Source organism: Cherax quadricarinatus, chromosome 72, assembly GCF_038502225.1.
Source record: "Cherax quadricarinatus isolate ZL_2023a chromosome 72, ASM3850222v1, whole genome shotgun sequence".
Taxonomy (NCBI): domain Eukaryota; kingdom Metazoa; phylum Arthropoda; class Malacostraca; order Decapoda; family Parastacidae; genus Cherax; species Cherax quadricarinatus.
Genome location: NC_091363.1, coordinates 13411086 through 13436117, shown reverse-complemented (window position 1 = coordinate 13436117; position 25032 = coordinate 13411086). Strand labels below are relative to the sequence as shown.

Here is a 25032-nt window from a genome sequence, read left to right as displayed (position 1 = left end):
AAAGGCCTCAAGCTATCATTCAACTCCCCCCATGGTTGGTTTGCAAATTGTATCGCTTGCTCGGTGGGAGACGGCCGACTTGTTGAAAAAAAAAAAAAATGTATATATTATATACACACACAATGTTAAGAGAGAAGAGTTCAAGAAATGTTTCAAGAATTGGCAGAGGCACTGGGATCAGTGTATAGCCCCCCAAGGAGAGTATATACTTCTAGGAAGACAACTTCAACTAGGTGATTAGGTAAGCTGCAGTCCAGGAAAAAAAAAAAGAGCTGCCCTTTCTTTGATCTACCTTATTTTTTAAAAACAAAGTAAGAATAATGAGAAGACTAAAGCACTGAAGAGACTTAAGATGTGCTAAAGTATCAATATCGGTATCCCCACTATCAGCTGATTTTGATGGTATCGTATAAGCCTAAAAGCGAGTACAGTATTGGTCAATACTGATGGTATAGATATCAATACTGGTATCAGTGAGCACTGGCTAATTTTAACGGTAATGGTATCAGCCTAAAATTAAGTATTGGTATTGTAAAAATTTTAGTGTCATCCCATCCCTAAAAGAGATTAAGTTCACCTGCCACTTCATTAAAACCTAACTGCTCAGTGCAAGACAATCTAAAAGCCAGACATGAGTTCTATAGGTTTAGTATACACTGCCTTCACTTTGAAAGGGATGCTGCATCATGTGTGATTACTGGAACTGTGATATCCATGCCCCTCTGGAAAGACAACTGAGGAATGAGAGATTGTAACCGTGTATGCTTCTTTGGGTCAAACTACCTTGGTGGAAAATAACTTGTGTGTAATGCAGTAGTAACAAAATGTATACAGGTATAAATAAATCCAGACTTCTTAAGTATGGGAACTTCAGAGATTTTCAATGTTTACTTGACCCTTCAATGGCAGAAATTTGAGAAAACAACCCAAAATCTATTGTAAAGTTTGCACTTTGAGAATTAAAGTAAGCACCCTATTAGGGCAAGCAAATCAACATGGTGGATCAGGCCCTGATCCACCAGGAGGCCTGGTCACAGACCAGGCCATTGGGGGCATTGATCCCCAGAAAACCCTCCAGTTAGACTCCAGGTATAGAGTACAGTATAGTTATAAAACTGTGTTTTGACCCTAGAAAAACTGCATTTCTACACTGGGGCCTGAGAGGCCCACCTGGAATATGCTACACCTATTTCTTACCCAATACCACCTATCTTTGTCCTGATATGGTCTTTACCCAGTACTGTGCTCAATCCAGCTTCCCTAGCCTGTACTTGCCCTTTGTTGCCCAATTGGAGCTTGTGCCTGCCTTGTTCTAATTGGTAGCCTGGTAACAGTGAGAGCCCTCTGGGTCCTAACACAGAAATGAATTTTTCTTAAGGATCAAAATGATGTTTTCTGAGGTTGGGCCCTGGAAGGCCTACTTAAAATCCTACCATCAAAACCCAGAAATGAAGGTAGCAGCAAGGGGGATTAATCCATCTGATAGAAGCCTGCATACAAGTAGGGACAATTTAATTAATTATCCAATAATTATGCAGGAGTCAATGCATAAGTGAATTCCTGTAAATGACCCTAAGGAAAGCTACACCAGAATACAGTAATGGCATTCTGCAAGATCAGAAGACCCTGAGATTGCAAGCACAGTATATACAAACACCAGACCAATCAACAGCAGGCAAGAACATGTGTAATTATAGCCCAGAGACCCATTCCACAAGAAAGTGGATAACCCATCAACAACAGAACCCAGATATCACCATGGCCTTGAGAAACATCCTCTATCCACCCACAAAGGCAAGGTACACCTAACATTTATACCAGGTGATGCATCAACAGCACTGCTATGACATACAAGGCACTACTGAAGGAGGAAGGTTGATCCTTTCATTAGCAAGAAAACTGACACTACTGTATATATAAGTAAAACACCTTTTATTATCAACATAGTTCATTATAACCTTATAGTACGGTCATAATTAGGTACAGAAAACACTAAGAAATTTACACAACAGATGAAACTTTTAAACCATACCCCCGGCCGGGATTGAACCCGCGGTCATAGAGTCTCAAAACTCCAGCCCGTCGCGCTAGCCACTAGACCAGCCAGCCACAATAAGATTCATCCAACTAGGTATATTTCTACACCATAGGAAAGTTAGCACAGGCACCTCTGTGACCACAAATGCAAGTTTTTACAGACGAATCTCCAGCTAGCGTGGCCGTGGCGAACTCTAGCTCAAGTCCCTTCACTGCCGTCAACATGACTTAAGAAATCGTAATGACACGATTGCAAATAAACCATACCCCCGGCCGGGATTGAACCCGCGGTCATAGAGTCTCAAAACTCCAGCCCGTCGCGCTAGCCACTAGACCAGCCAGCCACAATAAGATTCATCCAACTAGGTATATTTCTACACCATAGGAAAGTTAGCACAGGCACCTCTGTGACCACAAATGCAAGTTTTTACAGACGAATCTCCAGCTAGCGCGACGGGCTGGAGTTTTGAGACTCTATGACCGCGGGTTCAATCCCGGCCGGGGGTATGGTTTATTTGCAATCGTGTCATTACGATTTCTTAAGTCAAGTCGTAGTGATGAAACTTTTTACTCATGATCTTATAACCTAGTCAAAAATTTTTTTTTTTTTTTTTTCAACAAGTCGGCCGTCTCCCACCGAGGCAGGGTGACCCAAAAAAAAGAAAGAAAATCCCCAAAAAGAAAATACTTTCATCATCATTCAACACTTTCACCACACTCGCACATTATCACTGTTTTTGCAGAAGTGCTCAGAATACAACATTCTAGAAAAATACACACATAAAGATACACAACATATCCCTCCAAACTGCCAATATATATCTTTACAAAACATTATGTTAGCTTAGGTTATCTGATGTTTCTAAGTTTTGTTATCATTGTTCACAAGAGTTATGACAGTGATAACCATTAAATGCATTTGAAAGATATGAAACATAGAATACATTTAATAACAATGATGTAATCATGACACTTATAAACCAAAAGAACTAAACCTAGGAACACTGATAAACCTAGTAAATCAGAGAGAGAGCAGTGTTTGGTCATCAGCTGTTTTGTGCTGTGACTGCATGGGGGCCACACATCAATTCTAATAATTACCAGTTACTGTTAGTTCCAAATCTTGGACATTTCATTCACATTAAAATATAGTTCACACTTTCATTAAAAAAAATGACAATAAAATCATCTCATCTCTATTTTAGTTATGAAAGACCTTGCAGAACCCAAAGAAGTGTCTGCAGATTTTCCTTCAAACTTCCTACTTAGGTAGTTCACCACTCTAAAGAATCATTATATGTCCTCTGTTGCCCGACACAGCTAGGTGACGTTGACTAATTTAACTTAAAATATAGCCTAACAATTTAGTTGTTGTGGATCACCCAAAAAATAATAACCAATGATGCATGCAAAAATGCCTGTCCTAATTAGAGGGCAGGTTTCGAATGAAGTCATTCTTGATGGAGCCCAGGAGACAAAGATCGCGTCCAGAGTACATCTGAAGATATGGATAGCCTTGCTGGCGTGGAACAACTGAAAGAGGAACTTGACCAATGCTGAGAAAACACTGCAGGTTGGAATGCTGTGGCAACACAGAAAGCTCATGAAGGCCGAAAGATACACTCATACTGGTGCAATGTCAAAGGATGATGATGCTCATCTTAGAATATGGCCACCTCACAGGTAAGATTTTCCAGCTGTTGGGAAGTCAACCTCCAGGTGAGGTGAGAAGGATGCTGAATGTTGAAGGCCCACAGTTGGGAGGCCTTGAGGGAGTCAGTGTGCAGTTACCCCTACCCGAGAGTCCTTGGCAAACATCAAATCCAACAATGCCCACTGGACTCCAAAAGGTAATCTTCATGTCTGGGTCAACATTACCCACAGGATGATAGGAAGAAAAGGCACCAACTGATATAGCATCCTTGAAGAGTAAACAAACATCAGGAGAGCTAACAGGAAGGGAACAGACACTGATCCACAGAGCACACAAAGGAGAATAAGCCTGAGGCAAGTGCAAATCAAGCTATTCATGAAGCATAGTAAGCTCAGGAAATAATCCACAAGTAACTGCAGCAAAGAAAAGAAGCCGGAGCCCAAGGACTCGTAAAAATTTCTGAGTATACTCCCTAACTTTCCTGTGTTCAGCCAAGCACCAAAAACTCTAGAGAAGGCAGGCATGATTACTATATAAATACACTGCTGGGTTCTTGTTTCTCACTTGACACCTGACCTGTACCCAGCAAAAGGTTTCACTGTGGATTAAGGGGCCCATTGGACTGATCAGAAAAAAAGAGCATGAGATCTTTTAGAAAGCTATGACAGTGGTCACAGGCAAGAAGGTCATTTTGTGAAATCCCTACACAGGGAGGTTATTTCCAGGTGACCCCGGAGGAGCAACCCCACAGAAAGCCTACAAAGGATTCATTCTTTAAGGACAAGTCATTGTCTACTAGTGAACAAGCCTTGTAAGACACGTCTAAGGCACAAGTCCTGTGAGTTGGGGAGGAAAATGACTGTCATTACAAGAAAGTCTAGAAGAACAGGAGGGTGAAAGTAGACTCCAAACATAACCCCGAATCCACAACAGAAATGGGCACATGGGAAGCTGGCAGAGAAATAATTCATTACAGAGTAGAGGTAGATACTGACATTGGAAGCAGTCAACAAGCGAGTTGTGTAAAGGTGTACAAGCTCCAGAAACGAAGGATGACAGAGCCAAGGAGGCTGAACTGAAAACACTGACGTATAATAGACCATACCAGGGCAAGGAGAGGAAAGCATTAAGTTGGGAATAAGTGTGCCATGTTCCAGGTGATCCTCCCCAGAACCCAACCACATACATACGAATATTATTTAAATAGGGTTTGAAAATTCTGCGAAGGCTGTAGCCCTCACCAAATTTTTTTTTTTTTTAACACATCAGCCGTTTCCCTCCGAGGCACGATGACCCAACAAAGAAACACTTTCACCATCATTCACACATAATCACTGTCTCTACAGAGGCACACAGATACAACAGTTTAGATGTCACTCAATATATATATATTTTGGGAGTAAGGGGCTAGTAACTCCTTCTCCTTAATAAATTACTAAATGTAAAAAGAAAGACATTTGTTTTTCTTTATGGGTCACCCTGCTTTGGTGGGATATGGCCAGTTTGATAAAAATAAATAAATACATATAATATATATACATATCCTCGGTGGGATACGGCCGGTTTGTTGAAAGAATGTGTGTGTGTGTGTGTGTGTGTGTGTGTGTGTGTGTGTGTCTGTGTGTGGTGTGTGTGTGTATGTGTGTGGTGTGTGTGTGTGTGGTGTGTGTGTGTGTGGTGTGTGTGTGGTGTGTGTGTGTGTGTGTGTGTTTATGTATGTGTGTGTGTGTGTGTGTGTGTGTGTGTGTGTGTGTGTGTGTGTGTGTGTGTGTGTGTGTGTGTGTGTGTGTGTTTATTTATTTATTTATTTATAGTTTCAACAATAATTAATAATCCAAATGTCTAGTGTAAAAAGAAAAAAATTATCAATACACTGCAGATAAATGTAGGTCACGATGCAGCTAATGTCATCCTTCCCTCCATGTACAATATATACAATTTTAACCTAAGTAATTGTAAGTAAATAAGTGCATAATAGCAGCTGAGATGAAGCAAGGCACATACTCTTTACTGGACTATTAGTCCTATGATTGTTTGCTGTTAATATTAGCAATCTGTGTGAAAAAGCTGTGTATGTTAGGAAGGGTTGTGGGTCTATTCATCGGGAGGTGGGTACATATACAGTAACACAAGTGTGGTCAGGAAAATACACAGCAGTGCATAGGACAAGAGACGTTGGTCAGCTGCCTGGAAGGGCTGCGAGTGTACTGCAGTCCTGTTGTCCCATTGGAAGGTCTGGGGTTCCTTAAGGGTGGCCATTTGAGGGGCACGAGGGTCAGAAGGATCCAGAACCATGCCATTGGACTCGGTTAATAACAGGGACTCAAAGGGGTTGACAAGGGAGCGAACAGTTGTTAGCACACGCTCAGGGTCAAATTGGGTTACGATATCGTCGCATGCACACACGCACGCCTGTAAAGAGACACCAACGCCTGAATAAGACGGAGGGAAACCTGTACCACACAAGCTCAAGTGGGGGGTCCTCATAAACTTCCTTAGTTCCCCAGTCACCAATGAGGAATAAACTAACATTAACTTGATTACTTAGTCCCAAACTTCACAAATCATGCTCTAACTACAGAAATTGTTTTCCTTTTATTTTTTAAGCCCACCACTTGAGCACATGCATGAAAGAGTGAATGTATCTGAGTTTTATTGAGATTTTAAATTAAATTAAATCTTTATGTTAACCTAACCTATCCCAGATATAAGTTTTCAGTATGAGTTGTGCTACTAATCTACTAGACTCATACTGCAGTGCGTAGATATCAAGTATAAGGACAATCTTTCCTATTACAGAGAAAAGATGCAATTTTATTAGCTGAAACAAAAATAAGAAGCAATGTTAAACCAAGGCAAATATCTAATGGCCATGCATTAGCATTAAAGGCAGAAAACAACTAAGAAACAACTAATCCGTCGGATATCTAAAGCTTTTCACACAAAACCAAGATGTGCAAAAGTTATAGTTCAACTACACCTACTTCCTGACAGCAGTGCATAGGTTCATCCTCACAAGAAAACTTGTAAAAGATTTCTTCAGGTTTCACTGGCAGAAAATTAGGAAAACAAGAGACCAATCTGAGTCCCACACTGGTGCTGACAACACTTAACAAGGTTCTCACACAAGAGTGCTGTGTACCTCACCTGCCCAACACTGTGTACTGTAAATGCAAGGACCTTAATGTCTAACTTTATTATGCCTCTCTGGAGGCTATGTACAAGTACTGAAGAGCAAGGCAAGGAGAGAGAGAGGAGGAACTGTACACAATTGTCAATGGAGAAGCTATAGCAGATCAATGCTTGAAAAGCTTTAACATACAATACATAGTATGTTCTTGGGAGATGTTACTTTGTTTCACTGATATTCACATTATTATTAATCAGATATCAAGCACACAGATCAAAACAATTTATCATCAGCAAAATGTCTTCAGAATTTTCTTCTACTGAGTACATGAGAAGGAAAAGTGTTCAGAGGAAGGAGGAGGAGGTCAACTTATAACTATTGCATATTCAACAAATATTTTAAAGAGAATTGGATGAAATAAATAGCCAGTGTAAATTCTAATACATATTTACAAGCAAAATATATTTTAAATCTTTTTCCAAAATACTATACCTGACTGGAAGTGATTCAATTTGCTTATGATTAATAATCATTCACATAAGTATCTTGAGTGAACTATGACAGACAGCTAAATTGCTTTACTAGAATTCATGTAATCGCTTGTAACCTCTACCATAAACCTAAGTGTAGCTGACTATTGTATGCTATGCAATTCAGGGCCTACCCTGGAATTAATTAAAAAAACACAGGAGGGCCCCAAACATACAGTAGCTTCTTTTCGGTGTTCCACATTTTTACTGGCTTCAAATTCAGCCATTGTTCATTATGTTCCACGAGCCGGTGATTGTCACTGGTGGGTGGAACTATGTGGGGCCATCCTGTATAAGTCTCAATACTAATGTACCATTGTAGTGCAGGGGTAAAGGCGTAGGGTTATCACGTGTGGCCCTGGGTTTGAACCCACATGATACCTTGTTTACACATGCACGCACACACATACATATGTATTACAGTACTTATTGTGTGGTTATCGGATCTTTTTTTCCACTTAGGAGTCACTTAGTAGTAGTCTTTGGGCTATAATTTTATGGTAACTACTTGTTTCTTACTTATATACATATCTGAATTCTGGCCTATGGTAATATACTCTGTGAACAGCCTTTTTTTAACACTTCCCCATCCATATATCTGAAAAGAATTACTGGACACTGGTTCTGATGAACTGTTTTTATGAACCTCTGCCTATCAGTTCTAACCTTAAAACACCAGTTTTAAACATACCTGCCACTTTTTATGCATCTACTAATGGAATCATATTTTTTTATGTCAACTAGGGCAATCACACTCCCATTATCATACCAGAGCCCATTCATAAATGTTACCTTGCTCACACTCCAACAACATGTCAAGTCCTAAAAACCATTTGTCTCCACTCACTCCTATCTAACACACTCACTCATGCTTGCTGGAAGTCCAAGCCCCTCGCATACAAAACCTCTTTTACCCCTTCCTTCCAACCTTTCCTAGGCTGATGCCTACCCTGCCTTCCTTTCACTATAGATTTACATGCTCTCCAAGTCATTCTATTTCGTTCCATCCTCTCTAAATGTCCGAACCACCTCAACAACCCCTCCTAAGCCCTCAGGATAATACTTTTAATAACCCCCACACCTCCTCCTAATTTCCAAACCACGGATTCCCTGTGGAGTGAACATAATGAAGAGAATCCATAGTTTGGAAATTAGGAGGAGGTGTGGGGTTACTTAAAGTATTATCCAGTGGGCTGAGGAGAGGTGTTAAGGTGGTTCGGACATTTAGAGAGGAAGGAATGAAACAGAATGACTTGAAGAATGTATAAATCTGTAGTGGAAGGCAGACAGAGTAGGGGCCAGCCTAGGAAAGGCTGGAGGGAGGGGGGTAAAGGAGGTTTTGTGTGTGAGGGGCTTGAACTTCCAGCAAGTATGCCTGTGGGTGTTAAAAGCAAATGAAGACAAATGGTTTCCAGGACTTGACGTGCTGTTGGAGTGTAAGCAAGGTAACATTTATGAAAGGATTCAGGGAAACTGGCAGGCTGGACTTGAGTCCTGGAGATAGGAAGAACGGTGCCTGCACTCTGAAGGAGAGGTGTTAATGTTGCAGTTTTATAACTGTAGTGTGAATGCACCTCTGGCAAGACTGTGATGGGGTGAATGATGATGTTTTTCTTTTTCGGGCCACCCTACCTTGGTGGGAAATGGCCGATGTGTTAATAAAAAAAATAAAGCCATTCATGATAAATATCCCATTACTCGCTGTCCAGTATGAATCAGTTACTATGTGCTGCATGCAAGTGTTATTAGGAATACACCTTCAACCAGGAATGCTATGAAATCCAAAGGCACTCTAGAAAAGTATCCAACCTTAGTTTCTGAGCTTGACTCTCAGGCATACCTGCCTCCAGTTTGATCTGAGTGCAGGAACAGATCTTAACAATAACAGAGTTATTCCTACTATATGCTTCAATAAAGAGCTCTGTGTAGATCTCAAGCTCAACTGTATTATTATATTTTTGTGAAGCACTGAGCCAGTATGGGTAGTCAGGCACTGGAAGCTGAACTGTCCCCTTTCCTCAGTCACCTACACACAAGTACATATTACTTTCATAATTTGGCCTAACCTCAGGGAAGGCACTCCTGGTAATAAGCCATGAAATTTTTACCAATCAACACTATGTCAGCCTAGAAAGTGCTTACACAGTTCTCACCAGTAAGAAACATCAGATATTTAATAATTCCCAAATTCAAGATTACATTATTACTGGTTCAACACAGGTAAAGCAGTCAGCATAACATGTCTGAACATGTATTTTCCAACTAGATAATGCACCATTTAAGGTACACACCCAAATTCAATTTTACTACAACATAACTGAGGAAAAATACAAAATAAAACCATTTCTCTTCATACTATAACTTCTAGCACAATGGAATAGGCACTACTTAAATTACAGAAAACATTACAATACTTTCAATTTCCAACAGGAGATAAAAGTCGTCCTTGGTTCTCTGCTTAGATTCCTACCCGGGTATAAGGGATCACAATACTATATACCCTGCTTATTACAAGATAAAGACTCCACTATGCCCAGTAAAATCTCTAAAGGACTACCTTTCCGTCCACCTCATTGCCACAAAACTCCTAACAGGAGGGCCCCAGATTATTAAACCAACTACAAAGCTGCATTACAATGCATGTGAAAAGTAATCATCTTTTATTCTATGGTTTTCTACACAAACAATTCATTATATTCATCAGTCACATCACTGGACTTGTTACCAAAGCAGGATTACTATAAAATCTTATTACATACAGTTCACAAACTGCCTATAAGGTCATTAGTTATGCTTACTTAAAGACATAATTTCACTCCCAACCAATGATCCAAAACACACACAAACAGAAAGGACTTTCTTAGTACTATCGCTGATCCCTATTCTATGCAAGACTACTCTTTAACCATTAGACAAGCATAATAGATAACATGTCTCTTTTAAAATTAGTTGGAGGAGGTCGAAGTCTCCACCGATACTTGCAGTAAATGACCCATGCAGTTTACTCCATGTAAATTTAAATAAAGATCTCAGCCAGATAAGGAAACTCAGCATGTATGCATATAACAATCTAACTTTAAGTCTTTTAAATGACTGTGGCAGCACATGTGCCTCTGAAGTTCACTGATGCAGTCCAGTAGTGCCATCTTCTTTCATTAAGCATACACTATGCACTTGTGGGTCACCAACACAAATAAATAAAAGGAAAACTAAAACTGTTTATTTTACATTGACAGGACTAGCATTTTGCTAGGGCCACTGAGATCAGCATGAACTGTGATTCCTTGGTGGGACAGATCAAACTTTGAGATAGTTATCTGAATGTTTGGTATATTACAATAATGTTAGGAAACCACAATGACCTCAATTCCTCTTCCCTAACTGGCTAAGAGTCAGTCAGCCATCAGCTAAACAATCTATAAACAAGAGGAAGTATGACACTGAGAGAATAGGCTTTAATTAGTTTACATTTACATGATTTTGTAAGCTGTGCCATAAGTCTGGACTGACTGACATACCTGTTTCTGTCACTGACTACAGTATACCATTTCATAGTATATATTGGATGAATGCATGACCAGGACTTTTTGACCGAACAAGTCAAAAGAGTTCTCTTCCTTTCCCCCCCCCCCCCTCTACTAAATTCAAATTATAGGGTCCTGCAAGAGAGATTTTCTGTTTTGACATTCCTAGTTTCTCTCGTACAGGTCCTGCAGTACCACATAATGTTCACCATCCCATGACAGTTGCCTCAATCATTTTATGTGCTGTTGGTAAGATTCCACAGGTGGTTCATCAAAACCGATGGGTAGAATACAGCATGGTATTTTGAAAAATTAAAAAATTTTCAACTAGCTAAATAAACCATGAAGATTGCCAACTTTCAAATCCTGGCTACCATGATTCAGGTGTTATAAATGGTCAAACCACTGTGACTGTCCCATAGAAAACAGGATTCCCTTAAATGAGAAGGGAGGCAATGACCCAACAAAAACAACAGGAAGGGGAAAGGGGCAAGGTAGGATGAAACCAGTGTTTCAGCAGAAATAACAGGCACTGACTCCTAAAGTGCCCCACTAAACTAAATGCAGAAAAGCACTCTCTAAAACAAAAATTATAGTTTGCCAGCGTAGCATACAAGATGCTTACAATTTCATTTATGGTATACAATTTTATGGTGACAATCTTTCAATAATTATGACTCCTAGATTTCTTTCTCTGATGCTTCATATATTTTATCATACAATGTTTAGCCTTCACATGGACTTTCATTGTTTTCTCTTACCTCTGTTAAATGGTACTATGTGTAATAAATTCCATTATCTAACACTACACTGGCTCACTTTATATTCTTATAGGGATTTGTAGTAATTTTTATTACTTTGCTCAGGATATCAGCATCATTCATAAACATATCTAATAATTCCTGTATTCTGTCTAGCAAGGCATTTGTACAGTAGAAATTAAAAACACGAGAGGGACAAGTACTGGTCTTTGTGGGACCCTGCCGGAGACACATCCCCAAAAGAACTTTTTAAATCATTTCACTGTTCACGTTTTCCTTTCAAAAAGAAAATCTTTCACCCCTTGTAATGTTTTTTTTTTTTTTCAACAAGTCGGCCATCTCCCACCGACCCAGGGTGACCTAAAAAAGAAAGAAAAACCCCCAAAAGAAAATACTTTCACCAACATTCAACACTTTCACCTCACTCCTACATAATCACTGTCTTTGCTGAGGCGCACAGATACGACAGTATAGAAGTCCCTTCAAACTGTCAATATCCCAAACCCCTCCTTTAAAGTGCAGGCATTGTACTTCCAATTTCCTATGCTTTATAATTTCCAGATGAATCTTTCATGAGTAGCCATCAGAACTTTATCCCGAGACTTCTTGAAACTTAAATAAATGCAAATTGCTGACTCCTTTATTTCTTAAAAAAAAAAACCTTCTATGGAAGTGTGTATCTAATTAATTATTTAATTTAGTAGAGTGAGTTCTAACTCTTGGTCCCACATCTTAACTTCTGACTGAAAGATGGGGAAATATATGGTTCTTGTACAATTTTCTTAACTCCTTTATGAACGTTGCTTACACTGTGTCACAGTTCAGTTTATTCCAATTCTTTTCCACACTTTTTGACTATTCCTTTTGCAATGGAAGTTGATACCATACAGGGAACAAAAAACAGATACAAGACTACTTCACATCTGTCAATGAAAAGTTATGAGTCAGGACCAAGAACTAGAGCACATCCCTCCCATACATACTGTAAAAGGTACACCAGTAAGCATATATTAATATACAGTGGACCCCCGCATAACGATTACCTCCGAATGTGACCAATTATGTAAGTGCATTTGTACGTGTATGTTTGGGGGTCTGAAATGGACTAATCTATTTCACAATATATCTTATGGGAACAAATTCGGTCAGTACTGGCACCTGAACATACTTCTGGAGTGAAAAAATATCGTTAACCTGGGGTCCACTGTACATTACTCCTAATTCTGATACCCCAATAAACTGAAGGGAAAAATTAAGTTTCACGAGCCTTATTCACTGACTCTGTATTGCCTTACTAAACTGGGTTCAATTGGATGCCTCTCTTTATTTTGGCACAAAACTTGTAAAATGACAACCAACCATAGTAGGATTTCATTCATAATGTACTCGTTGGGTCTCCCAAGATTTAAATCTAATTATTTTAACCATTTCTCAAGAATGTTAATATTAACTACGTTAGAGTAATACAGTAGTCCCCCCAAATTAGTGAGGGTTACGTTCCAAGACCACCAGTGAATTTGGAAAAACTGCAAATTCTACAAGCAGTTAAAAATAAATGCATATTCTTATAGTTTAAAGCCTAAATATGCCCTCAAAACATTTTAATTTAATTTCAAACTCAGCTTCATACATCACCCTTAAAAAAAAAAAAAAAGAATGTAAAGGTAAACCCGTATACAGTACTGTACTGCTATGTCTCCCACAGTGCTAGAATATAAAATACCACCTAGGCAGGGTGACCCAAAAAGAAAGAAAATCCCCAAATACTTTCATCATCACTCAACACTTTCACCTCACTCATACATAATCACTGTCTTTGCAGAGGCGCTCAGATATGACAGTTTAGAAGTACCTCCAAACTGTCAATATCCTAAACCCCTCCTTTAAAGTGCAGGCATTATACTTCCCACTTCCAAGACTCAAGTCCAGCTAACAGGTTTCCCTAAATCCCTTCACTAAATATTACCCTGCTTACACTCCAACAGATCGTCAGGTCCCAAAAACCATTCGTCTCCATTCATTCCTATCTAACACGCTCACACACGCTTGCTGGAAGTCCAAGCTCCTGGCCCACAAAACCTCCTTTAACCCCTCCCTCCAACCTTTACAAGGATGACACCTACCCCTCCTTGCTTCCCCTACAGATTTATACTCTCTCCAAGTCATTCTACTTTGATCCATTCCCTCTAAACGACCAAACCACCTCAACAACCCCTCTTCAGCCGTCTGACTAATGCTTTTAGTAATTCCACACCCCCTTCTAATTTCCACACTCCAAATTCTCTGTATAATATTTACACCACACACTGCCCTTAAACTGGATATCTCCACCGCCTCCGGCCGCCTCTTCACTGCAGCATTCACAACCCAAGTTTCACACACACATAAGAGTGTTGGTACTACTATACTTTCATACATTCCCTTCTTTGCCTCCATAGATAATGTTTTTTGTCTCCACAGATACCTCAATGTGCCACTCACCTTTTTTCCTTCATCAGTTCTATGGTTAACCTCATCCTTCATAAACCCATCCGCTGACAAGTCAACTCCCAAATATCTGAAAACATTCACTTCTTCCATACTCCCTCTCTCCAATGTGATATCCAATTTTTCTTTATCTAAATCATCTGATACCTTCATCACCTCACTCTTATCTATGTTCATTTTCAACTTTCTACCTTTACACACCCTCCCAAACTCTTCCACTAACCATTGCAACTTTTCTTTAGAATCTCCCAAAAGCACAGTATCATCAGCAAAAAGTAACTGTGTCAACTCCAATTTTGTACTTGATTTCCCATAATTTAATCCCGCCCCTCTCCCCAACACCCTAGCATTTACTTCTTTTACAACCCCATCTATAAATATATTAAACAACCATGGTGACATTACACATCCCTGTCTAAGACCTACTTTTACTGGGAAGTACTCTCCCTTTCTCCTACATACCCTAACCTGAGCCTCACTATCCTCATAAAAACTCTTTACAGCATTTAGTAACTTACTACCTATTCCATACACTTGCAACATCTGCCACATTCCTCCCCTATCCACTATCATATGCCTTTTCTAAATCCATAAACACAATGAAAACTTATCTACCTTTATCTAAATACTGTTCACATATATGCTTCAATGTAAACACTTGATCTACACATCCCCTACCCACTCTAAAGCCACCGTACACTTAACCTGGTATACTCGGTAAACTTCTTCCCCTATAATTTTTACAATCTTTTTTGTCCCCCTTTCCTTTATATAAAGGAACTATACACGCTCTCAGCCAATCCATAGGTACCTTCCCCTCTTTCATACATCTTATTTATTTATTAACACATTGGCCGATTCCCATCATGGTAGAGGGGGTCCCCCCCCAAAAAAAACTTTCATCATTATTCACTCCATCACTGTCTTGCCAAAGGCACACTTATACTACAGTTATAATACTGCAACATTAATACCCCTTAATCAGTATGCAGGCACTGTACTTCCCATCTTCAGGACTCAAGTCCAGTCAACCGGTTTCCCTGAATCCCTTCATAAATGTTAGCTTGCTCACACTCCAGCAGCACGTCAAGTATTAAAAACCATTTGTCTCCATTCACTCCTACCAAATACGCTCACACACATTTGCTGGAAGTTCAAGCCCCTCGCACACAAAAACCTCCTTTACGCCCTCCCTCCAACCTTACCTCAGCCGACCTCTACCTTGCCTTCCCTCCACTACAGATTTATACACTCTCAAAGTCATTCTGTTTCGTTCCATCCTCTCCACATGTTCGAATCACTTCAGCAACCCCTCCTCAGCCCTCTGGATAATAGTTTTTGGTAATCCCGCACTTCCTCCTAATTTCCAAACTACGAATTCTCGGCATTCACACCACACACTGCCCTCAGACATGACATCTCCACTGCCTCCAGCCTTAAACAAAAATACCAACCACTCCAACACAATACCCTCCCCTGCTTTTAACATTTCTGTCATGATCCCGTCAGTTCCAACTGCTTTACCCCCTTTCATTCTATGTAATGTCTCACGCACCTCCCCCACACTTACATCCTGCTCTTCTTCACTCCTAAAAGATGTTATACCTCCTTGACCAGTGAATGAAATTACTGCCTCCCTTTCATCATAGACATTTAAAAGTTCCTCAAAATATTCAGGCCATCTACCCAGCACCTCTAGCTCTTTAACTGACAAATCCATTTGTTACCAAGGCTTTCTTAACTTCTTTATCTCATTCCAAATTTTTTTCTTATTTTCAGTAAAATTTCTTGACAGTGCCTCTCCCACTCTTTCATCTGCTTTCCTTTGGCACTCTCTCACCACTTGTTTCACCTTTCTTTTACTCTCCATATACTCTGCTCTTCTTACAACACATACCCTCTCATAAGCTACTATTTTCTCTTTTATCACACCCTTTACTTTATCATTCCACCAATCACTCCTCTTTCCTCCTGTACCAACCCTCCTATAGCCACAAACTTCTGCCCTACATTCCAATGCTGCATTTTAACCCTTTGACTGTCACAACCCCAAATCCTGAAGTGTCTCCTGGTGCTGAAAAATTTTTGAAGAAAAAAATTTTTTTTTCTTATGAAATGATAGAGAATCTTTTCCCGATTGTAATGACACCAAAAGTACGAAATTTGATCAAAAACTTACGGAATTACATTCCAGTGAAGTTAGCAATCTCAGCAATACATATGCATTGGCGGTTTTGCCAAATTTGAGCCCTATTTTCAGCCAATTCCATTGTTCCAGTTGACCAAACTCATAGCTATTTCTTTAGAACTCCATTTTTTCTATCAATTGAGTAAAAGAAACTGCCCAATTACTGATTTCAACTACCCAATAAAGTAGTCAGAAACTGGCAATTTGGCCAATATCACACAAATTAAAAAAGATGCCAATTTCAAAATAGGGTCCAGAATAAACAATGCAGACATTTTTGGCACTAAAATAACATATCCTCTGTTCATTAGTCACATCTCCAGGCCCCTTTTATATTACTCTTGCTTTCTATTTTTTCTTTTTTATTCATATAAAAAATAGAAGATTTACTGTTTTGCAGACTACTGCATTGTTGTAAAATTGGTATAAATAATATCAGTACACTAGTGAAAGAATATTAGACTCCCCAGTTGACATGTATTGAATGTGTGGTGTGATTTGTTTATTCTAGAACATTAGTAAAAATCGAACATTTCCCCTACTTTGAGCTCAATTTCAAGGTCATTTTCATCGTGAAACTAATCAAAATCATCTCTGTTTTGTAAAATGTTTTCCATTCTATCAAATGAGACCAAGAAAATGAGAATACAACCATAAATACTATACAAAAATACACCTCAAAGTCAGCGTTTTAATCCCAAAACACGGTCAGTTTTTTTTTCTCATTATGTAGTGCGAGCTGTAGGATTTTTTTATACAGTGCACACAGACCCATTCTCTCACATGTGGGCCTACCAGGTTTCTCCTGCTCGGTTTGAAGCTGCTAGAATTATTGAGTATATATATGTCTGAAACACTGGCTCGCAAGACGTATATATATGACCGAAACAGTCAAAGGGTTAAGCCTAAACCAACCCTCTTCAACCCCCCCACCCACTACTCATACTTGCTCACCTTTCTGCCATTATTATTTTATTTTTTTTATTATCACACTGGCCGATTCCCACCAAGGCAGGGTGGCCCGAAAAAGAAAAACTTTCACCATCATTCTCTCCATCACTGTCTTGCCAGAAGGGTGCTTTACACTACAGTTTTTAAACTGCAACATTAACACCCGTCCTTCAGAGTGCAGGCACTGTACTTCTCATCTCCAGGACTCGAGTCCGGCCTGCCGGTTTCCCTGAACCCCTTCATAAATGTTACTTTGCTCACACTCCAACAGCACGTCAAGTATTAAAAACCATTTGTCTCCATTCACTCCTATCAAACACACTCACGCATGCCTGCTGGAAGTCCAAGCCCCTCGCACACAAAACCTCCTTTACCCCCTCCCTCCAACCTTTCCTAGGCCGACCCCTACCCCGCCTTCCTTCCACTACAGACTGATACACTCTTGAAGTCACTCTGTTTTGCTCCATTCTCTCTACATGTCCGAACCATTAGTTGCTTATATCTCGCCCTAACTTCGTCCTCCCTTAGTATATACACTTTCACCTCTCTCTTACTTGCTGTTGCCATTTTCCTTATGTTCCATCTACCTCTTACTCTAACTGTAGCTACAACTAAACAATGATCTGATATATCCATTGCCCCTCTATAAACATGTACATCCTGAAGCCTACCAATCAACCTTTTATCCACCAATACGTAATCTAACAAACCACTTTCATTACATGCTGTATCATACTTTGTATACTTATTTATCCTCTTTTTCATAAAATATGTATTACTTATTGCCAAACCTCTTTCTACACATAGCTCAATTAAAGGCTCCCCATTTTCATTTACCCCTGGCACCCCAAATTTACCTACTACTCCATCCACAACATTTTTTACCCACATCAGCATTGAGATCTCCAACCACAAGTACTCTCCCACCTGGTTCAAAACTCCGAATGCACTCAACATTTCCAAAAATCTCTCTCTCTCCTCTACACTTCTCTCTTCTCCAGGTGCATAAATACTTACTATAACCCACTTTTCACATTCAACCCTTATTTTACACCACATTTACACATTTATATTCCCTCTTTTCCTGTCATAACTTATCCTTCAATATAACTGCTACTCCTTCTTTAGCTCTAATTCTATTTGAAACCCCTGACCTAATCCCATTTATTTCTCCCCACTAAAACTCTCCCCCTTCAGCTTTGCTTCACTTAAAGCTAGGACATCCAGTTTCTTCTCATTCATAACATCCACAATCATCTCTTTCTTATCATTTGCACAACATCCACGCACATTCAAACATCCCACTTGAACGGTTTTCTTCTTTTTCTTTTTAGTAAGCTATATGGGAAAAGGGGTTACTAGCCCATTGTTCCGGTACTTTAGCTGACTTTTACAACACACATACTTATGGAGGAAACATTCTTGTTCCATTTTCCCATGGATATGAAAGGAAAAGCAATAAGAACGAGAATTATTAAGATAAAATCAAAGAAAACTCAGACAAGTGTGTATACATAAACGTGTACATGTATGCGTAGTGTGACCTAAGTGTAAGTAGAAGTAGCAAGACGTACCTGAAATCTTGCATGTTTATGAGACAGAAAAAAGACACCAGCAATCCTACCATCACGTGAAACAAATACAGGCTTTCATTTTACACTCACTTGGTAGGACGGTAGTACCTCCCCAAATGGTGGCAGTCTACCAATCTACTACCATAACCATATGTACTGTAATTCATGCAAGCCAGTTTTCTTTGGTATACTGTATTTCATGCAAGCCCATTTTCTTTGGTATATGTATACTGAATATAAGAGAAATGGCCCGTAATATATAGAAGTATTTTTAGGGTTGAATGTTTTATTTATATGGAATCAGGTATGTCTATACTTGATTCCATATACTTGGAGTGCGTGTGTTCAGATATTTGGGAGTGGACTTGTCTGCGAACAGGTCTATGAAAGATGAGGCGAGACGTAGAACTGACAAGGGTAAAAATGAGGGCGGTGCACTGAGACATCTGTGGAGACAACGTTATCCATGGAGGCAAAATGGGAAATATAGCAGAGTATAGTGATATCAACCTTTATATGTGTGTGAAGCAATGGTTTTAAATGTTGCAGCAAAGAGGAAGTTGGGGGCAATGGAGATATAGTGTATGAGGGCAATGTGTGGGGTGAATATTATCCAGACAATTCAAAGCTTGGAGATTAGGAGGTGCAGGGTTATTAAGAGTATTATTATCCAGGGGCTGAGGAGGAGTTATTGAGAAGATCTGTACATTTAGAAAGAATGGAGCAAAACAGGATGACTTGGAGGATGTGTAAATCTGTAGTGTAGAGGAGGGGTTGGGGTAATCCTAGGAAAGGTTAGAGGGGATAAAGGAAGATTTTATATGTGAAGAGCTTGGACATCGAACAGTCATGTATGAGTATGTTTGATAGGAGTGGAGGCAAGTGGTTTTTATGGTGATGTGCAGTTAGTGTGAGCAAGGTAACAATTATGAAAAGAATTAGGGAAACCAGTTAGCCAGACCTGAGTCCTGGAGGTGGGAAGTACAGTGTCTGCACCCTGAAGGGGGGATGGAGATGTTGCAGTTTGGAGGGGCATCCAAGCTATAATGTCTGTGTTCTTCTGGTAAGACAGTGATGAGTGAGTGATGGTCAAAAGTATTTTTTCTTTTTTTTTTTAAGGTCACCTTACCTCAGTGCAAGATGGCCCCTGTTAAAAAAAATTTCAGAAATTTTGGTTCTTCCCCTCTGAACTTGTATCGCAGTAATTAAATAGGTAATTAGACATACATATACACCAGTATTTGCAAATCTTTTAAAAAAGATTACAAATACATGATTGACAGGTATGTGTGAATACAGAAGGGAGGGAGGGTAAGTGTTCAGTGCAAATTCCTACGTGAGAATTAAAATGCACATACGTGAAGTGTACATTTCCAGTGTAGAGTATCAAACCTAGAAGTAAATGTAAAAGAATTTCTGCAGTGGGGGCATCCCTTCCATGCTAATACTCGCCTCTCTAGGCCCACAATTTTGACATCTCCCCCATCTGTTGTCTTTGTGTTGCCAACTGGGGCTTGCAGCTTTACAAATGTCCCAGCTGATGCCGACCACAAGAAAGCACCAGAATGCAATCGGAGGCAAAGGAGGTAATGTATGTTACAGGGTGAAAAGTGCTGCCTTGCGAAGTGTGATATATTCCAGGTGATATAATCCAGGTGGACTCCATCAGAACCCTCACATACACAAATATACTAATACTCCTTCAATATTTGTTGTATATGAATGTTTACATATGTTCACTAAATTGTAATTCAATAGTTTGAGGTCGAATCAGCTGGAAATAAGAGGCAATCTGAGAGTAATTCTTTAAAAATTCTTTACTTATATTGCTGATCAATAAATATGCAATTTAATATCGTAACTTCTCCAAGAAACATACAGGCACAATACGCAACTAAATAAAAAACAACAAAAAACTGAAAAACAATTAACAATACTTACATCTTCAACACCAATCTTTCTGCAAGCTTCAAGGAAGTTTTCAACGTTTAATCTGCACTTTGCTATGGTAAGTTTTGGCTGAAAAAAAGTAATCTAACTTAATATTAATAGAAGCACCGATTCCTTTTCATAGTACCTAGTGTTACTTTATTTTTCCTCAAACATTTACGTGGGACAAAGTGGGTAAACAATTTCCACACTTTCCCCATCTTCTGGGTGTTTAAGTTGATCCACTCTACAGTGTTAATACTCTGCATCTTCTAAAACTGCATTTTATGCCTCTGGTTTCCTTCTCAATATGAACATCATCATATTTTTGTTTGGCCTTTATTCAACAAGTTAAAAAACAATGAATCCTCATCAGTTATTGCTTTCAGCAGGTCTCTCATTTTTATGTCAACCATTTATATACAATATAGTTTTTGTTAAAGCTAAGCTTGTCTTTGCCTGAATAACAATTAAATCCTACGAAAAAAACTTCAACTTTAAATGAAATTTTTACATTTCTTAATTAGAAGCTATAGTAGCAAAGTTTGTTACAATATTCTAGGATAGTGCTAAACCTTTTTGGGTCATTTAATGGCTACATTTGGTAACACACCTCTCAGAGGATATTTTTACTGAGAATCCTTGCAAACATTATGAAAGACAATACAACACTAAACAATTAACTTTGACAAATTAAACCATTTAACTTCATGGCTTGACAAAGCATAAAAGAAATCTCACCACAGCTGGGGAAGGAACATGGATGGAGGAGACAGATCTGGGGCGGACATGGTTTGCTAAGTGACAGAGAACAACTCCGTCCATCAATGCTGCAGACATATCTGCTGGCAGCGATACCTTCAATCTTGTCTCTATGATCTGTAACACATTTAACATTGTTAGACTCCAGCAATACAAGATTCTGAGTAGATTATAAAAGATTATTTTACCACACCAACTAACTCCCACCAAGGTAGGTATGTATTATTATGACAAACACTAAACTTGTAAGGGTCATGAAGAAGGAATGTACATGCATAGTTCCTAAGTACAATGGAAATAGGGGACAAGAGAAAAATGTAACAATTAAAGAAGAGGAAGCCTATTGAGTACACCAGGTAAAGTCTACAGTATAATTAGTATTAAAAGGGTTAGAGGTGAGACAAAGTAGGATTGGAGAGGAGGCATTGTTGAGTTAGTGTGGACAGGTAGAGAAGATGGAGAGGGACAGGATGATGAAGAGGGTGTATTATCATGTGGGACAGATGAGACCAAGCAGAGTAACTGAGACCAAGAAGGAGCAACTGAAACCACAGTTTAAATAATTTTATTAGTATGATAAATTGATGTACTAGTATTAATTTTTTTTTTTTTAACATGTTGGCTGTTTGGCATCAAGGCAGGGTGACCCAAAAAAAGGAAACTTTCACCATCATTCACACATAATCAATGTCATTATATATTAATTATGTTTTAAATTAATGTTTTTCATTATGCTTTTTCTAGTCTATGTATGCATAAAATGTTAAGTACATTAACTGCCAAACCATCTTCCAGATTTACTAAGAATTGCATGAGCCAATGACCACCACCTACCCTTTCTTTGCTGTTATTCTACCTTTGGGAAAGTTAGTAATTATTATGTTGCAGGTAAATTTGTAGAAAGGGGCACATAAGATCATAAAAAACAATATTTGAGACCTCCAATATTAATTTTTTTTGTCATATTCCACCTGGGCAAATCTCTCAACAAACAGGTCATATCCCACTTAGGCACAGTGGCCCAAGAGGAAAAAAGAGTTTCTCCTTTTAAACTTAGTAATATATACAGGAGAAGGGGTTACTGGCTCCTTGCTTGTGGCATTTTAGTCACCTCTTACAACACACAAGGCTTTTGAAGGAAGAATTCTGTTCCACTTCCCATATCCATTATATTTATATGAGACCTAAAATATTAACTATTTCATGTGTGTGTGTTATTTCATACATAAGTTTCTCATTGTAGGTACATAGTAGGTTGGTAGACAGCAACCGCCCAGGGAGGTACTACCATCCTGCCAAGTGAGTGTAAAACGGAATCCTGTAATTGTTTTACATGATGGTAGGATTGCTGGTGACTTTTTCCTGTCTCTTAAACATGCAAGATTTCAGATACGTCTTGCTACTTCTACTTACACTTAGGTCACACTACACATACATGTACAAGCATATATATACACACCCCTCTAGGTTTTCTTCTATTTTCTTTCTAGTTCTTGTTCTTGTTTATTTCCTCTTATCTCCATAGGGATGTGGAACAGATTTCTTCCTCCGTAAGCCATGCGTGTTGTAAGAGGCGACTAAAATGCCGGAAGCAAGGGCCAAGTAACCCCTTCTCCTGTATAAATTACTAAATTTAAAAAGAGAAACTTTCGTTTTTCTTTTTGGGCCACCCTGCCTTGGTGGGATACAGCCGGTTTGTTGAGAAAAAAAAAAAAAAAGTTTCTCATCTACAGGATGGTGCACACATGTAAAAGGAAGACCACAAGATGCAGTATTCTGAACCCCTGGGAGCTGGACAATTTCTAATTATAGAAATACAGAGAACCCTAAGGTTGCAGATGCTTCTCAAATCCTGGCATTTAAAGTTCCAGTAGTTCTGGATCTATATGAAACTGATGATAACATTGTTGTTAGAAGGCTGAAGTGAAGGACATTTATAAAAAAAAAAAAAAAAACACTGCTTTTCCAAGCAAACATTTTAGGTGTCTTGGTATCCAGTAGAATGAAAGAAAAGAGACATGGCCATTGTGTTTATACTGTTAGCAGTGTTGTAGTACTGGTAAAAATTCACCCTGCCTGGAAGGGATATGGCTGTTGAGATAATAAAAAAGAATTGCCTGATACTAATATTTAATTAGCTTGCTCTCTGGCACAACAAATTTTATAACTGTTCCCTCTGCTAACTCTTCAACTATCACATTTTATCAGTACATTACTACAAAATCCTAAATTTTCACATCACTTCAGAACTCACTGCCTTGCATCTCTGTTGTGGTTTTATCAGTGAACAAAATTTAGGACTACATCTTATACTATATCCTTTTTATCTCTACCAATTTATTATTTCATTTATGAATAACAAACACACATCTAAGTTTCTCTTACATTTCTTAAATTTTCAATCAACTGCTTCTCATGCTGTTGCTTCTCCAGTTCCCTTCTATATGTAAAACTGAGATGAGCAGGAGAGGAATCTGGATCGAAAGGTCGTCCTCCACCACTTCGCTTTCTGGCCTTCACTGTAGTGGGTGCTTTAGGTAAAGAACTAGTACTTCCTCGGACAGTGTATGTAGTAGTGGTGGTAGTGGTTTGTGGGGGAAGTGTCGAAGTGTGGTGGCCTGTACTTGTATAAGGGTTACTGCTACTTGAATACGGTGTACTGGTTACCTGTGTTACATTTACTGGAAAACTAATAGTTTGGCTAGTGTATTGACTAGATGAATAGTTTGTGTGTGGCACAGCATGTTGGGGATGAGAGGAACTGGCATGGTTGGGAAGGTAAGAGGAGCCATCTCCAGAATCGAAGCTCACATCCGGTGAACTGGAGGAAGATCCTTTAGTAGGACTGACGCGAGACTGAAATTGATAAAATAAATTTTAATTAGATCATGACATTGAATCAGGTAAAAAATATAATACTAACATGCTTTAAATTTGTACCTCTTATGTTCCTTACCTTAAATACCACGAGGAAGTGCTTACAAAATAAGCCAAAGCCAATGGAAGGTGACCTTTAGCACTAGTAAATTAAGAGAAGTATGAAGGTACAGATGTAACAATATTAAACATAAAAAAAATACTCTGCAAGCATGTTATTGAAAAAAAAAAATTAATTGCAAGCAGGCAGGCATACACTTGAAGGGCTGAAGGAACTATATGAAAGCTAACAGCATATTTTTCATATAGATTATAGCTGCAATCATATAAAATTATAATGTGAAATATATAATCATTAAGAAAAATCACAAGTTAGGTGAAGAATCTCCAGTTGCTCTGGGTAACATTATATCAATATACACATCACTCAAGGAGAAAGCTAAAAAATGTAAAACTGTTTGCTCATTATTAGGGTTTAATAATAATCCTTTAATATCCTTCTGCCAGTAATTTAGAATGTCAGAAGATTCTTAATGATTTTACCAAAGAAACTAGAAGATTGGATTTGTTGTTGGCATCCCATACCATCGAAAGTTCTTACTGCTAACTGCAGCTGAGTATTTTACTA

General features: G+C 38.9%; 1 protein-coding gene across 7 annotated transcripts in view; it reads right to left on the bottom strand.

The window, feature by feature from the left end:
* Lrch (Leucine-rich-repeats and calponin homology domain protein) overlaps nt 1-25032 on the bottom strand; it is a 384944-nt gene that overhangs the window by 31376 nt on the left and 328536 nt on the right. For 3 of the 7 annotated variants that reach the window (XM_053794995.2, XM_053794998.2, XM_053794997.2), the window contains 3 exons: nt 23913-24383; nt 21507-21644; nt 20778-20855 (listed from right to left, as the gene is read on the bottom strand). In XM_053794995.2, the coding sequence (XP_053650970.2) occupies nt 20778-20855; nt 21507-21644; nt 23913-24383 (687 nt within the window). Of the gene's footprint in view, nt 1-5527; nt 6104-20777; nt 20856-21506; nt 21645-23912; nt 24384-25032 lie in introns of those variants that run through there. The other 4 variants (XM_053794994.2, XM_053794996.2, XM_053794993.2 and 1 more) reach the window with 3 other exon arrangements.